General features: G+C 42.1%; 1 protein-coding gene across 1 annotated transcript in view; it reads left to right on the top strand.

Moving 5' to 3' along the window:
* Nucleotides 1-13,149, top strand: part of RUNX1 (runt-related transcription factor 1) — a 183,361-nt gene that overhangs the window by 122,670 nt on the left and 47,542 nt on the right. The window contains exon 3 of the mRNA XM_009328026.1: nt 9,104-9,208. Within this exon, the coding sequence (XP_009326301.1) occupies nt 9,104-9,208 (105 nt within the window). The remainder of the gene's footprint in view (nt 1-9,103; nt 9,209-13,149) is intronic.

The following is a 13,149-nucleotide window of genomic DNA, read 5'->3' as shown; positions in this document are numbered from 1 at the left end:
GGGCAGGGCATGGGGAAGGGGTGTAATTTTGGACTTAAGCATTTAAATCAAACCTGAATCCCACTTCAGGCAGCTAAATCCTCTTGTGAATCTGGGCCTTAACCTTTTCATGTATCTCTCATCGCCTATAAAGTGTGGGTGATAATTTCTACCTCAAAAAGCTTATTAATGGTTTGAAATTTTAGCTGGGTTAAGGGCTATTATTAGGCTTAACGATCCCAAAGCATTTTCTGTGAAAAGGTAGTAGCTTTGCATTTAAGCCATTTTATTTTGAACTGTCCCTTCCATCTGGTGTTCCTGCTGCTGTTTTTCCCTTTCTCCGAACCATTCAGCAGTGACACAGCAGTCTGCTGAATGATCGTTTCTTCGTTCTACCCTAGAGCTGGATGCACTTCGTGGAGGCTAAGTCATTTCTGAACACTTATTCACAAACAGCCCAGGCTGCAGTATAGAGAAGCACTTCATTTAAAACTAAAATGATATTGCACTGGGAAAAAAAACATTAGAATTCCCTGATATGTAGTAGGTCACAGCTTGAAAGCAGAGGTTCAGGTTTTGGGGTAGCCCACTCATAGGAGCACCAGAGATTTCCATTAGAGTCATCTTTGGGGAAAAAATAATTCCACCCTCTCAAAATCTGTGTTGAAACATTAGTGACATGTACGTTTGTATAAATTGTGTATATACATTTCAAGTCTTAAAAATATTTTAACAGTAAGCATTGCGTTTGAAGACTCAAACTGTAATCTCCTTGTGCTGCCACTCCACTGCAGAGGCCGGGCACCCCATAGCATCTCATTCTTCCTGTGCTGTAATTATTGTCCCCACCCAAGTTCATAAGAACTTTATAGTGGTTACTGCAGCAACTCCACTTATAGTTAGAGGCTGCTTGGCTTTTCCATTAAAAGGTCTTCCCCCCCATCCCAGTCTTTTAATGCTTTAATCCATTTTGCAAACTTGATCTGCAGGCTTTCAGTCTAAGAAGGCAAAAATTCAGTTAAAACAGGTCACTTGGGTTGTCTTTCAGAACAGAATGGAAAACCATTTTTTTTTTTATATTGTCAAACATTGTTGTAATTCTGGTGCACACACTCACACACACATATACATAAACCACCTCCATCATAAAGCCCAAAAGCTGGTATTTGCATAGGACTTTAGACCTAAAGATGCTAAAGTACAAATAATGTTCCTGCCAGCCAAATTCCTACCACAGCTTGAAACAGTCTCTCTTCTGAAATTAGACAGCATCACAACATAGGGGGATTCCTGGTGGTTTTGTGTGTTTGTGGATTGTTGATGTTGGCATACAAAAGTGAATAATGTCTACATTAACTACTGGGTGTCACCCTAAGCTGACTATTGTAGGACACCCTGTCTTCAGAGACCTCCTTCTTGCCACCTTGGTCCCAAATTTCTTGACCTCTTCTTGCCTCTTCTCCTCAGTTAGTTCATTTATGTCCTTTCCAGTAAGCTCAGAGTTATTCTCCTACCTGTCTTCTGCTGCAGCTTCCTTCCTGATAAATGGCCATGACCATTTAGTACCCACACCTCGTATCTCCTGCTATTCAACAGCCACAGGTTTTTTTTGCTCTAAACAGAATAAATTGTGCTTTTGTGGCATCTCTGCTGAAGCACATTCACAGGAAAAATAACATGAAGGTAGCAGAAATAGTAACCTGAGGGACAGAACCCAGAGGAATCCAACTGAGACTGATGCCTTGCGTCTAACATTTTAGACATGAACATTTCAAATGAGCGCATTTCAAATCTAAGTTTCTTAAGCAGAGAAGGGCCATCAGGTGCCTCGCAGGCAAACAGCGGAGTGGCAGCGGCAGTGGCGGCTGCACTTTTACACACATTGTCAGGCTGTCAGGGAAAGGATTAGCGCAGAGGCCCCTGCAAGGCTGGAGGAGGCGGTGGACGGTATCATCATGACAGCACATGGGACTGGGAAGTGAAACCGCTCATCAGCGCAGAAGTGAAACTGGCTGCACACAAACTCTTGTCAAATTAAAATGTAAACATCTGGCCAAAAAAAGAGAGAAAAATTGTGGCTGTTTTAGTGAGCTGAGTCCCACCCTTGCAACTCTTGAGAATGTGAGCGATCCCTGTCTGTGCAAGGGAGAATCACTCTTCTGAGGGCTTCAGATCAAATACTGAAAGTGTTAGTTGCTACAGTAATGGATAAAAAGCAGCATTCAAGCAAATATGTGATCTTTGAATTGACGGTGACACATTTCTGGGATGCTGGTTGCTGGTATTTTTTGTTTATTCCAGCAGGAAGATGTTCTCCTTTTTTGTCTGAGGAAAGGGATTTGAATGCTGGTACCACTGTAGCACAGCAAAGCAGGGGAAAAGCGACTTTAGGACCTGCTACCTGTGTGGGCATTCTCCAGTGCAAGGGGAAACGTGTAGTGTAGGGGTCAGGTCTTGTAGCATGCCTGGTACACCTGATGACAAGGGGCTGCACAAAACATTGCTGTGAATCACCAATACGTGTCTGCTGGAATAGCTGCTGAGGGCCTGAGTCAGCTTTATTTGAACAGCTATAAGTTATACCAAGTGCAGAACCAGCTTCTGCATCTGTTTGCTTAAATATTTCATGTCCGCAGCTTGTAGACTTAGGGTTATGTTTTTGACTTATGAAATAAGAAGATTGTCAGGGACAATTTCCAGAAGAGTGTCAGGGACTGTCCTTATCACCCAGATAATGGGCTTAAGGTAAAATTCAATGTTAGTGCCTGCTTAGGTTGACAGCATCTCTATTAATGTTACTTGATTTCAGTTATGTAATTTTGGTTGCTTAATGTAGTCCCTGTGTCGCCTTAGGTTAAATGTACATACGCTTCACCAAAATAATGCCTTGAGACGGTTCCATCCTGGACACAAACTTCTTCTAGCCTTCTAGCTCCGGAAGTCCCCAGAGCTGCAGCAGGAGAGACAGGCGGCTCTGCTGCTCTCCACCACAGCATTTGACTTGTTAGTGGAGAAAAAGCTCAGAGAATGGGCAGGGAGGAAAAGAGCCCGAAGTGCACGTCTTGATCAAGCACTCGGTAGCGCTGCAGGGCGCTGGGAAAGAAAGGGAAGGGGAGAGGCCAGCGCCAGCCACACTCCCGCAGCAGCAAGTTGCTTTTCCACAACTTATTGCAAAGCAAATTCAATAGTTTGGTTTAGTTTCAATAGTTGCTGGGTCCAAGTTTGCAGCAGGGACACTTTTGGCCATTTGCATGACAACTTGGCCCCATATAAATCCAGAACAAAACACCTATTGATTTAGTGCGATGGAGATTTCATTCTGGGTAAGTAGGTGCTATGTAAACACAGATATAAGAACTTCCTGGAGTGAGACACTTGACAGAAATGTTCAAAAGTATACCTTTATGCTGACTCAGGCTGGTTTGGCAGGAGGCAAGTGGGTGTATTTCCCAAATGTCCAACCTGACACCCGCAAAACATCCATATCAATACACAAGCAGATCTATTGCCCGTGCAACTGATGTGCATGGGCAGTTCTTGCATTTCTTTGAGCAATCACCCCAATTTGCTGACATCTCCCCATGTTCGCATTTATCTGTTTGGACCGTTGGTCTGTGGTGGTCAGAATTTGTAAACCATTTACAGCGTGGTAGTGGATGAGGTGAATAACAGTTTTTTCTCGTATTTAAATTCAGTGGTATCTGCAGTGCTGATGGTAAACAAATCGTGGTTTTTTTTGATGCCACTTACTTCAGCTGCAGCTTTTTTCTGATGAAATAGCCATTGGACCATACATAACAGGCAAAGTTATATTCTGACTGTGTGAAACTGTCACCGGGGGCAGGAGAAAAGAGTCACCATCTGAGCACAGAATTTGGACTTGTGCAGGTTTTTTGCAATTGGACATGCAACTTGAAGACCTACAAAAATATTTCACTCGTATGACGAGCAGCAGTTAAGTAATGAAGGGTCAAATTATGTTGGCCCTTCTAGTGCTATTGCTTACAGTCGGAGTGTTCAGCGCCTTAAGTGATAGGAATAGCAAAATTTGGCCCCAGTGTATAATAGTTGATGTTTGAGAATGAATATGCGAGCATGTGTGTATTGCATCCTGCCCAGAGATACAGCCAGATATGTTATCAAAATGCAGTAGACGTCTTCACTTTGGCAGATACCCAGGAAGATGTTGTGAGAAATTGTAAAGATGTATAAAATTGATCATTTAGCATGGTTTAATAAAAGTAAGTACATAAGCACTAAAAAGTAGAAGCTGGATACAAAAAAAAAAAAGTATCATAATCTTTCTTACTAGAACCTGGAAGTCTCTCACTAATACAATAGAAATGTCTGTAATATAATTTGTATTGCATTTGTGTATTACATTTCATATTTTTCCATCTATACCTTTTGTCCTTGTCAGCACAAGCATTCTTGGCTCCTTTCCCTTTTTTCTTCTTCTTTTTATCTAATAATTTACTGTAACAATTTAAAAAACCCCAACTCTAATGACACATCTGTGATCATCAGAATAAATCCCAAAAGCAAGAGATAGTAATTGTAACCACATCATCTGTTGGCCTCCCTTTCCTCCTCCACCACCACGGACAAACTTCTGAAGCTTTAACTCCATTTTTTTCTGTCCTTATTTGGATGAACCTTCATCAATGGAATCAACGTCTTTGTTTGCCTGAGAAAGAGGTGGATTGAAATGAAGTGGTAGGTCCAAGATGTGGCCTCTCTTCCTTAAAGCATCTGTTCTTATTCCCCATTGCATCTGCCCATGCAGCCACTTATATTTTGAGTGTGCCTTCCCACCCCCAGACCCATCTGGTCATGACACTGCTCAGGGATGACTAAAGCAGCACACAGAAGCTTCATGTGACCATGTTGTCACTTGGGATTCCTTTTTTCCCCCTTGGTTCCTCTCAAACATTCCCATAGCTTACAAACCTATTGCTCCCTCTAGAGCACTTCAGTGCTGCTCTGGGGGACCACTTAAATAATCTCTCATCATGCTAGATGTGAGCTCACTGGTCATTTTGCTTCCAGTCTCTGTCAGATGGGATGCAGACTGAATGCAGACTTCAAGTTCCCATATTGCAGTGTAGAGCACGGGCACAACACCTTCAGATGCTTGGGTCTTGGAGGCTGATCTTCACCTTTTGCTGGTCCAGGAACAGTATTGCTGAGCAGGTGCTGGTGGACAATATTGTGCTTTGTGCTTCCTCTTAAGTTCTTGCAGCTTTGCACAGCATCAGGGGATCTCACAAGCAATCCTGTAAAGTCATGAGCTGGGGACAACTCGTTGAATCCATCTGACTCCGGCTGTCTAATCAGCAGTGACTCTTGAGGGCACTTTTGATGGTGCAGTCTCTAGCAAACCCATCAGCGGAGTCTCTAGGTATCATTTCAAAAGTCAGTATTGTATTTTGGCCAGAAATGCCACTGTTTCCATTATTTTTTCTAGAAGGGTTCTGACCTTAATGTTCTTGCAAAAATAAATATTACGAAGCGATTTGTGCTACCCTAGTTGTGAGGGAAGACTTGATGGAAGCAGTGAGTCTTGTGCTCTGTCCTTAGGCATATGAGGGTATGCTTGATGTCTGCAGGAAGGGTTTCCAAAGGCAGAGCCCTGTCCCACATCTGGAGAATTTAATCCTTGTGCTCATGAGGTGCTATGTGCCTAATATTAGGAACTGCCAGGGATAGTTACAGAGAGAGCAACAGTCTCTGAAGTGACTCTTGTACCGCAGCAAGGCACAGCTTGACGTTGACATCACCTGTCAGCCCTTCCACCATCGGCAAAGACTCCCACGATGACGCAGCAGCAATTGGCTTCAGTATACTGAGGCATGCATCATAGACCCAAGCTAATTTGTGTATGGTTTTCTGTAGATTTATGGGACTGTTTAACCCAGAGGGTCTCAGATTTTGATGTTAGCTAATGGAGGGCTATGTGCCGGCTTGCTGTGACTGCTAGGATGTCATCAAATTGTCATCGTGACTATCAGAGGCATCCAAACCAGGCCAGTGTTTCAGAATGCCTTCTTGGGGTGTTTGGTCCATTTTTACAGTCACTAGAGAGGTCAGTCCATCACTTAGGCTGTCTGACTCAGGTTTGGTGGTACCCACCCCTTTCTGAGCTGAGCAGAGACACTAAATGCTCAGTGTAGGTCTTCTACCGATAGTTAGGAGGCATCAGAAATCATGGCATCTAATATAGGCTCCAGTGCTAGGGAGTCTGAATGCAGTCTCCACTGACTAATCTGGTATTAATTCCACCAGTTTAGTCTGCTGCATGTTGCATATGTATGTGTGTGTGTGGATGTGCAAGCTCTTGTGTGTAAGTGTATTATGCAAGTGTATGCTGAAAATAAAAATCTGTATTGTGGCTGTATCATAATACATAAAAGCAAGGAGGAGATGTTTATAGTCCTGCTGCCATCCCAAAACAGGTATATCCATGTTCACTAACAATGCCTCTAATCTAAATCTACCTTTGTCAAGCAGACACACAAATGGTGAATAATGTAGAAGCTATGAATAAAAGTGATAAAACCATTTAATAAAGCTAAATGTAAATGAAACTGAATAACCAGAGAAAAAACACAGCCAGAATTATTGGTAAGCAGCAATGGGTGACACATAGGTTTATGGTTATATAGTCCTGTGGTTAACCAGTATGTGGTTAATGAATAGTCTTCTGTCAAAAAGAAGCTAAGTATCTTCCTGCTTTTGCCAACTTGTGTCACAACCTTATACAGCCTCTGAGATCTAGTCTGTTCCGTGGAAAATCTTGACAGTAACTTCACCTCCCTTTTCTTCTTTGCTCTGGTCTTGTAGACTGGTAATGTGGCCACATTTTACTACATTTCACTATTGTTATACATTTTTTTCTGCATTTCTTTTCTATCTGGAAAACCCACAAGACCCCTCTAAAGAAATAAATTGACTACATATGCTAGCAGAACAGCATCAGCATTGCCTAATGCATCAGCACTTGTCAAAAAAAACAACAAACGGGAAGCAAGATGCAGGATAGTAAAGAGAATAAAGTATATTTTCAAAGTCTCTTTCAGTCTTAGTGATCTAGGTGTTGTATATAATGATACGGGGAAACTATTTTTGGAAAGAAGGAAGATCTACAGGTGCCTCTCTGATATTCGTTAAGTCTAACGCTATGGGTGATAAAGTTTTTTGGAAGGAAGTTTATTGAACTTCATTACTGATGCCTCATAGAAAGATCTGTTGTGCTGGTGGAGAAAGAGCAACAAAGCTGTGAAGCTTTATCATGTAATTTGGTATTTAAAGAATGTCAAGAACACAGCCACCCTTGGTCTGGGTAGATGCAGGACCCAAGAGTTGAGGGCCAAAAGCCCCGAGACAGGGATCTGAAATGACTTTTGCTTCTGTTGCAATTCTTTCGATCTCAGGGACTGCTTTCTAGCGAGGATGTGGAGGTGGGAAGACACTGGCCTGGGATTTGCAAGGCTTGTGTTTCGGCTTCTGTTTTGTCAGGGCTGTGATTCAGGATTATAGTCGGATTTAGTTGCAGCAGCCAAAGTGGTTAGCATCGCTGGCCACAGGCTTCCTGTGAGATTGTGGCCAAGACACTTTATCTCCCCACAGTTCCTCCTCTGTAGAGTGGGGAGAATACGTCCCTAATTCACAGGGATGTGATGAGGACAGTTTCCAGTAACAGCTATGTGTGTGTGCGCTCGCCGCGATGCTGATGCAAACCATTAGCACCAAAGTAGGAACTGCATTAAGAGAAGTATTGAATTGCAAGTGAATGTGCATTGGGGGGGGGGGAATATTGCTGCTAGAGGCAGGCATTTATATTTACATTTGTATTTAAATTTATATTTATTTATATAGATAAACGAAGCAAACAATAAAAATGGGAAGTCTTAGAAGGGAAGAAACTCAGCACTCAGGAGGGCTGGAGCCAACTGGTAAAATGAAGCAGGCAGATCTGTATGGGAAAGCTCGCACAGCATGTGCCCAAAGGAGGAGAATCTCAATTTTCTTACAACAGTTCCTGGTTATCTAACTTGGGGTGATGTCCCTTGATGTCTCTTACTGATAACGAAGATTCCTGTCAGTATCGGAGTCCTCCGTGATGCTGAGATAACTGTGCTAAACCTGCTGACAGGCAATGTTTTTATTGTTGTCCAGGCCAAAGCCATAATGAATGCATATATGAGGTCTTATCAAAGATTCAGAATGTTACTTTTGTTATTTAAAAAATGCCTGAAGTAAATTTTGGCCAATGCCAGCATTTACTTCAGGCATTTTTTAACATTGGCCAAAAGAAAATCCAGGAGTAGCAGGATCTGAAGGCATTGCAGTCACAAGGAGATACGAAACCCTCCCCAGCAGCCATCAAAACGAGTACTTTTCCCAACTTAGAGCCGTGGCATGCACATAACAATTTTGAAAAGGCCTTCACAGTTTTCTTATTGAATAATAGAGAAACTAAGCATATTGCTCTGCTATGTCTTCATAAAATGTTTTAATTCTCTGTGGACAAGCTGTAGGCATTTTTTTATTTTTTCCATTCCCTTGTTTCTTGGCATTGTGGTAGCAGATTATTTTTAAAGGGTTCTTGTTCGCAATATGGAATTGATCTAATGCTAGCTTCAAGCACAAAGCGTGGGATTTTACAATCTGCCTCGGGGATCTGAGCACCCAGTTCTCTTTAATTTTAACAAGCGCTGTTGATCAGATTCCCGTGGCAGTTTTGGAAGAGTCAGGCACAATTTCTAAGCCTCTCTGAACTAGCACCCTTTAGAAAGTACAGATAACGTACCAGCAGTCATGTAGATCAGATAAACTTTAACTGTTAGGGATAACCTCCTTTTTTTACAAACAAAGTGTAGATCATTTAAATATAAATTAATTTTTTTTCCAAAAGCTTTGAGCAGTTGCCACAGCGGGAATGCATCCAGCACCAGGCAGTTGTGAGGTTATACACCCCGCTCCCTGGGCACATATCTATCTATCTTCAGATACGGACAGCTAAAGTGTTTTAGTGCCATTTGGTGTGTTCGAGTGCTATTTGAAATGAGGAGTACACCTTTTCTCAACACATACGCTCAGTAACATTTTTTTCCTGTTGCAGGGAAAAGCTTCACACTGACTATCACGGTCTTCACAAATCCGCCACAAGTAGCCACATACCACAGAGCCATCAAGATAACAGTGGACGGACCTCGCGAACCCAGAAGTAAGTGAGCTAGCGACAGCATTTGCAGAAGGCCAAGTTGACGGTTTAGCATAGGGGTTCATCACCAGCCTCATGAAACGCAGCAATATCCCATGCATGTGGAGCAGTGGGTATGTTTTAAGCCAAGGCTGTCCTACGAATGGTTTTAATTATGCCTTCCCGAAGCCTTATTTTTCACAGGTGTCCAGCTGATCTAGAATTGACTTGCCTTGCATTTCTACAGTATCTACCCAGGGATGACTTGGATCATACCCAAAAGCTGACAGAAGGGATGCTGGTAAAAAGTGGGCAGCGTATACCTTAAGCATCATTTCTTGCTAGTCGTGCCTTTCAGATGTTAAGAGGATTTTAAAGCATAGGAAACCAATATGTCATCGATCTAACTTTTCAAGCTCAGCCACCCTGCAAAAATAAATAAATGCCTGAGAGAGGACACCTGGTTGCTGCCTTGTGGAGTTCACTGTACCTCATGCTGTCGTATAGCTTAGGAGTACCCATTTTCACAGACAGCCAATCTTTCCTCTTTTTTTCTCCTTTCTTTTTTTTAAGAACTAAGTACAAGGAGGAGATGAATGGTTTGATATCTCCAGGGGAATACCCGCAACTTTCACACAGGCGGTTGTTTTGTTCGGGTGGCAAGGGCAGTGAAGTGAGGGTGGAGCAGATCTGCAGGTATAGATGCTTCTGCAACACATGCGCTGCCTGTTACCAGAGGCAATCGTTAACCTCAGTCACTAGCCCAAATGGGACATTTTCATATTTTTATCGAAATGCCCTGATGTAAATTGAGGTCTGTGGTTAATTTCTTGCACTCCTCCCGCACGCTTGGCAGAATTTCTGGCTGTTGCTTAAGTGGAATTGTCCCGGGAGAAGAGAGCAGCAGGATTCAAACACCCACTAGAGAATGAGACTTGCAGCTCAGGATTGCTTAACTGAGGAGGGGAGAAAAGAAAGGTTTGAAACTTCCACTGAAATAGCTTAGAAAACTCATGCCTTGCCTGTGCGTTTTCTTCTCAAGCCTTCATTTGTCCAAGTTGCATCATGATGCTGCATGCATTTAGTGGAAAAATCTGGCCTGTATTTTTTGGATTTGAGGCTAGACTTTAAAACAAATACTGCTGTCAGGGTAAGGCTTCTTATTTAGGTTGTTTGGTGGGTTTTTTTGTAAATTCTGGTTGAATTGTCCCTGAAAAATATCCTTGGTGAACCAGGCAGCTGTGCCCATAAAAAAGACATTTGTATATGCAAGTTCCAGATTTGCATATGCAATTACCTGGGCATGTTCATAGTTTGCAGACAACAAATAAGCTTTAGTTTTTTCAGTATGAGTCAGCTAGAACGGTAAGAAACAAAATCATCCTGCAGGCATACCTACTGTTTTAAATCAATTCTTCTGTTGGTATAATAGTTAATATTTAATAAGATTCTACATTTTAAAAAGGAAGTAGAGATATAATACATACTGAAGCAACATACGTATCTTCCCGACTCAAATGTATGTAAAAGCTTCCTTGTAAACAATTTCACTTTGTCGCAGGCAAATCAGCTGCATAGTGGAGGAGGCTTTATGCGTGTCAGGAGAGGAGGTCAGTCTCCCCCCTCAGTAGGAATGCACAGCTCCTTTTATCGCTAAGTCATTCATGGCACAGCGGAGAAGGGATTATGCTCCTTTCATTTGTAAGTGGGCTGCAAAGTCCTTTGGTTTGACTTCTCACCAAGGGTTTCTGAATCGCAGTGGCTGTTGCGATCAGTCTGGTATCTCCTCTCCTCTTTATATGTTTGACTGAGATACGGATTGACCTGAAGAGATACACCACGGGCTGTGAAGGAAAAAAGAAGTGGTACCCAGTGCATTCTCCATTCTGAGACAGTTCTGGTGGGTTTGGGCTATACGTTTATTTTTCTATACTGTCGCTCAGTGGGTGTAGCCTGTTTTGCATTGATTCAATTAGATCAGTTACATGTGTAGGCTGTACAAAAATAGATTGCGGGGCTGTTACCTGCACAAACTCACATGCAAGATTTGCAGTTAGACATATCAAAACATGCATGCTGTGTACTGAAGGGATTTAAAATTATATAGGCCTTCTTGTATTGAGACTAGAATCAAAATTAAAACTGCTAGATTAGAATGTTTCTAGTTGCAGTAATCGATATTTGGGAACATTCATGCTTACAGATCCATGACTCACTTGCTCACTTGAGCTAAAGGAATTACAGAAATACGGATTTTCTATTTTCTAAGATGTCCCAATTCAAAAGAAATCCATGGAAGACAGTAATGGGAACAAAATTAGATGCTGCTGTCTTACAGAGATCTGGAAAAAACATTCTGAAGTCCAAAACTAACTCCAGCAACAGTTTTTGATTAATTTACTTTATGTTTATAATGGTTCTCAGACAATCTGAATTCTAGCGAGTGCCTGCATTCTCTGTGAAAAATGCTGGAAGGTAAGGGGCCATTTCTGAGGATGGAGGCCGTCTGAGACAAAAGTCAGAACTTCACACCAGGATGATTTTTAGTGAACTTTACAGGACAAAGAAATACTTTTTCTAAAAAACCTTTAAGATTGATTAACTTAAGAAATAACAGAAACATTTTCTTTCATCTTCAGAGAATGTGGATCAAGAGCAGTTTCTGAGCCAGAATTAGATGGGTTCTCAAACTGTTTTTTTTTAATGCAAAAGGACAGCCTCTTCAACTAGACATGCTTGGGGAAAAAACTTCAAAAAGTAATACAAAACAGGATTTGAAGCCATTTTTGGAAAACAGAAAAATACTCAAACCAAAGGCTCCAAAAGCAAATATGCAAAGCACAGACTTTTTGGTTCACTGGGATGTGTGGAGATGCCACGATAGGTGACGATAACATGGTGTGTATTATCACATGTGCACATGTGATACTTCACTCTCTGCACAAAGGCCTGCAGACTTTGGGTTCTTGCACATTACATTGTACATTTGGTCGCGGTTATTGTGATGGCCAGGTCTTTGCCTAGCAGCATATTTGCCTATGTAACTACCAGATTTGCATTTACAACTATGATAATTACTCGTGCACAGGACTTACACCATTGTCCCTTTTTTTGCTGTTGAATTTCTGGCTGTGCCTAACCAGATGATACTTCTCATCACATTGTCATGGCTTGTAGAGAGTGCCAAGGTACTTAAGAATCTGGCTCTTCCTCCACTGCTATCATTATGTATTTTTAAAATCTCTTTGAACTTAGCATTTTCATTCTTCAGCTTTAAATAAATGCTTATTTTCAAAATTTTTTATAAAAAGAAATAATACTGCACTGTCAGGGAGAAGGGCAAGATGACTTAACCCATTTTCTTCTCCAACTTCTATGATTCTATGATTCATAAAGCAATTTATGTTTTTATGAGCTAAGTCCATGAGGAAAATCATTAGCAGTAACCAGATCAAGAGTAGTGCTCCTGATGAAAATACTTTTGGTTAGAAAACTTGGTAGAAATAGTATGACAAAGGATGAGGAAAAGGCTGAGGTACTTAATGCCTTCTTTGCCTCAGTCTTTAATAGTAAAACAAGTTGTTCTCTGGGTACCCAGCCCCCTGAGCTGGAAGACAGGGACGGTGAGCAGAATGAAGGCCCATAATCCAAGGGGAAATGGTTAGCGACCTGCTACACCACTTAGACATGTACAGGTCTACAGGGCCGGATGGGATCCACCCAAGGGTACTGAGGGAGCTGGCGGAAGTGCTCACCAAGCTACTCTCCATCATTTATCAGCAGTCCTGGTTAATGGGGGAGATCTCAGATGACTGGAGGCTTGCCAATGTGACGCCCATCTACAAGAAGGGCTGGAAGGAGAATCCGGGGAACTACAGGCCTGTCAGCCTGACCTTGGTGCTGGGGAAGATTATGGAGCAGTTCGTCTTGAGGGCGCTCACAAGGCATGTGCGGGACAACCAGGG

The sequence above is a fragment of the Pygoscelis adeliae genome, unplaced genomic scaffold (genome assembly GCF_000699105.1).
Source record: "Pygoscelis adeliae isolate BGI_AS28 unplaced genomic scaffold, ASM69910v1 Scaffold154, whole genome shotgun sequence".
Lineage (NCBI taxonomy): Eukaryota > Metazoa > Chordata > Aves > Sphenisciformes > Spheniscidae > Pygoscelis > Pygoscelis adeliae.
The sequence above is the reverse complement of the archived record's forward strand: the minus strand, read 5'-3'. Positions and strand labels throughout refer to the sequence as shown.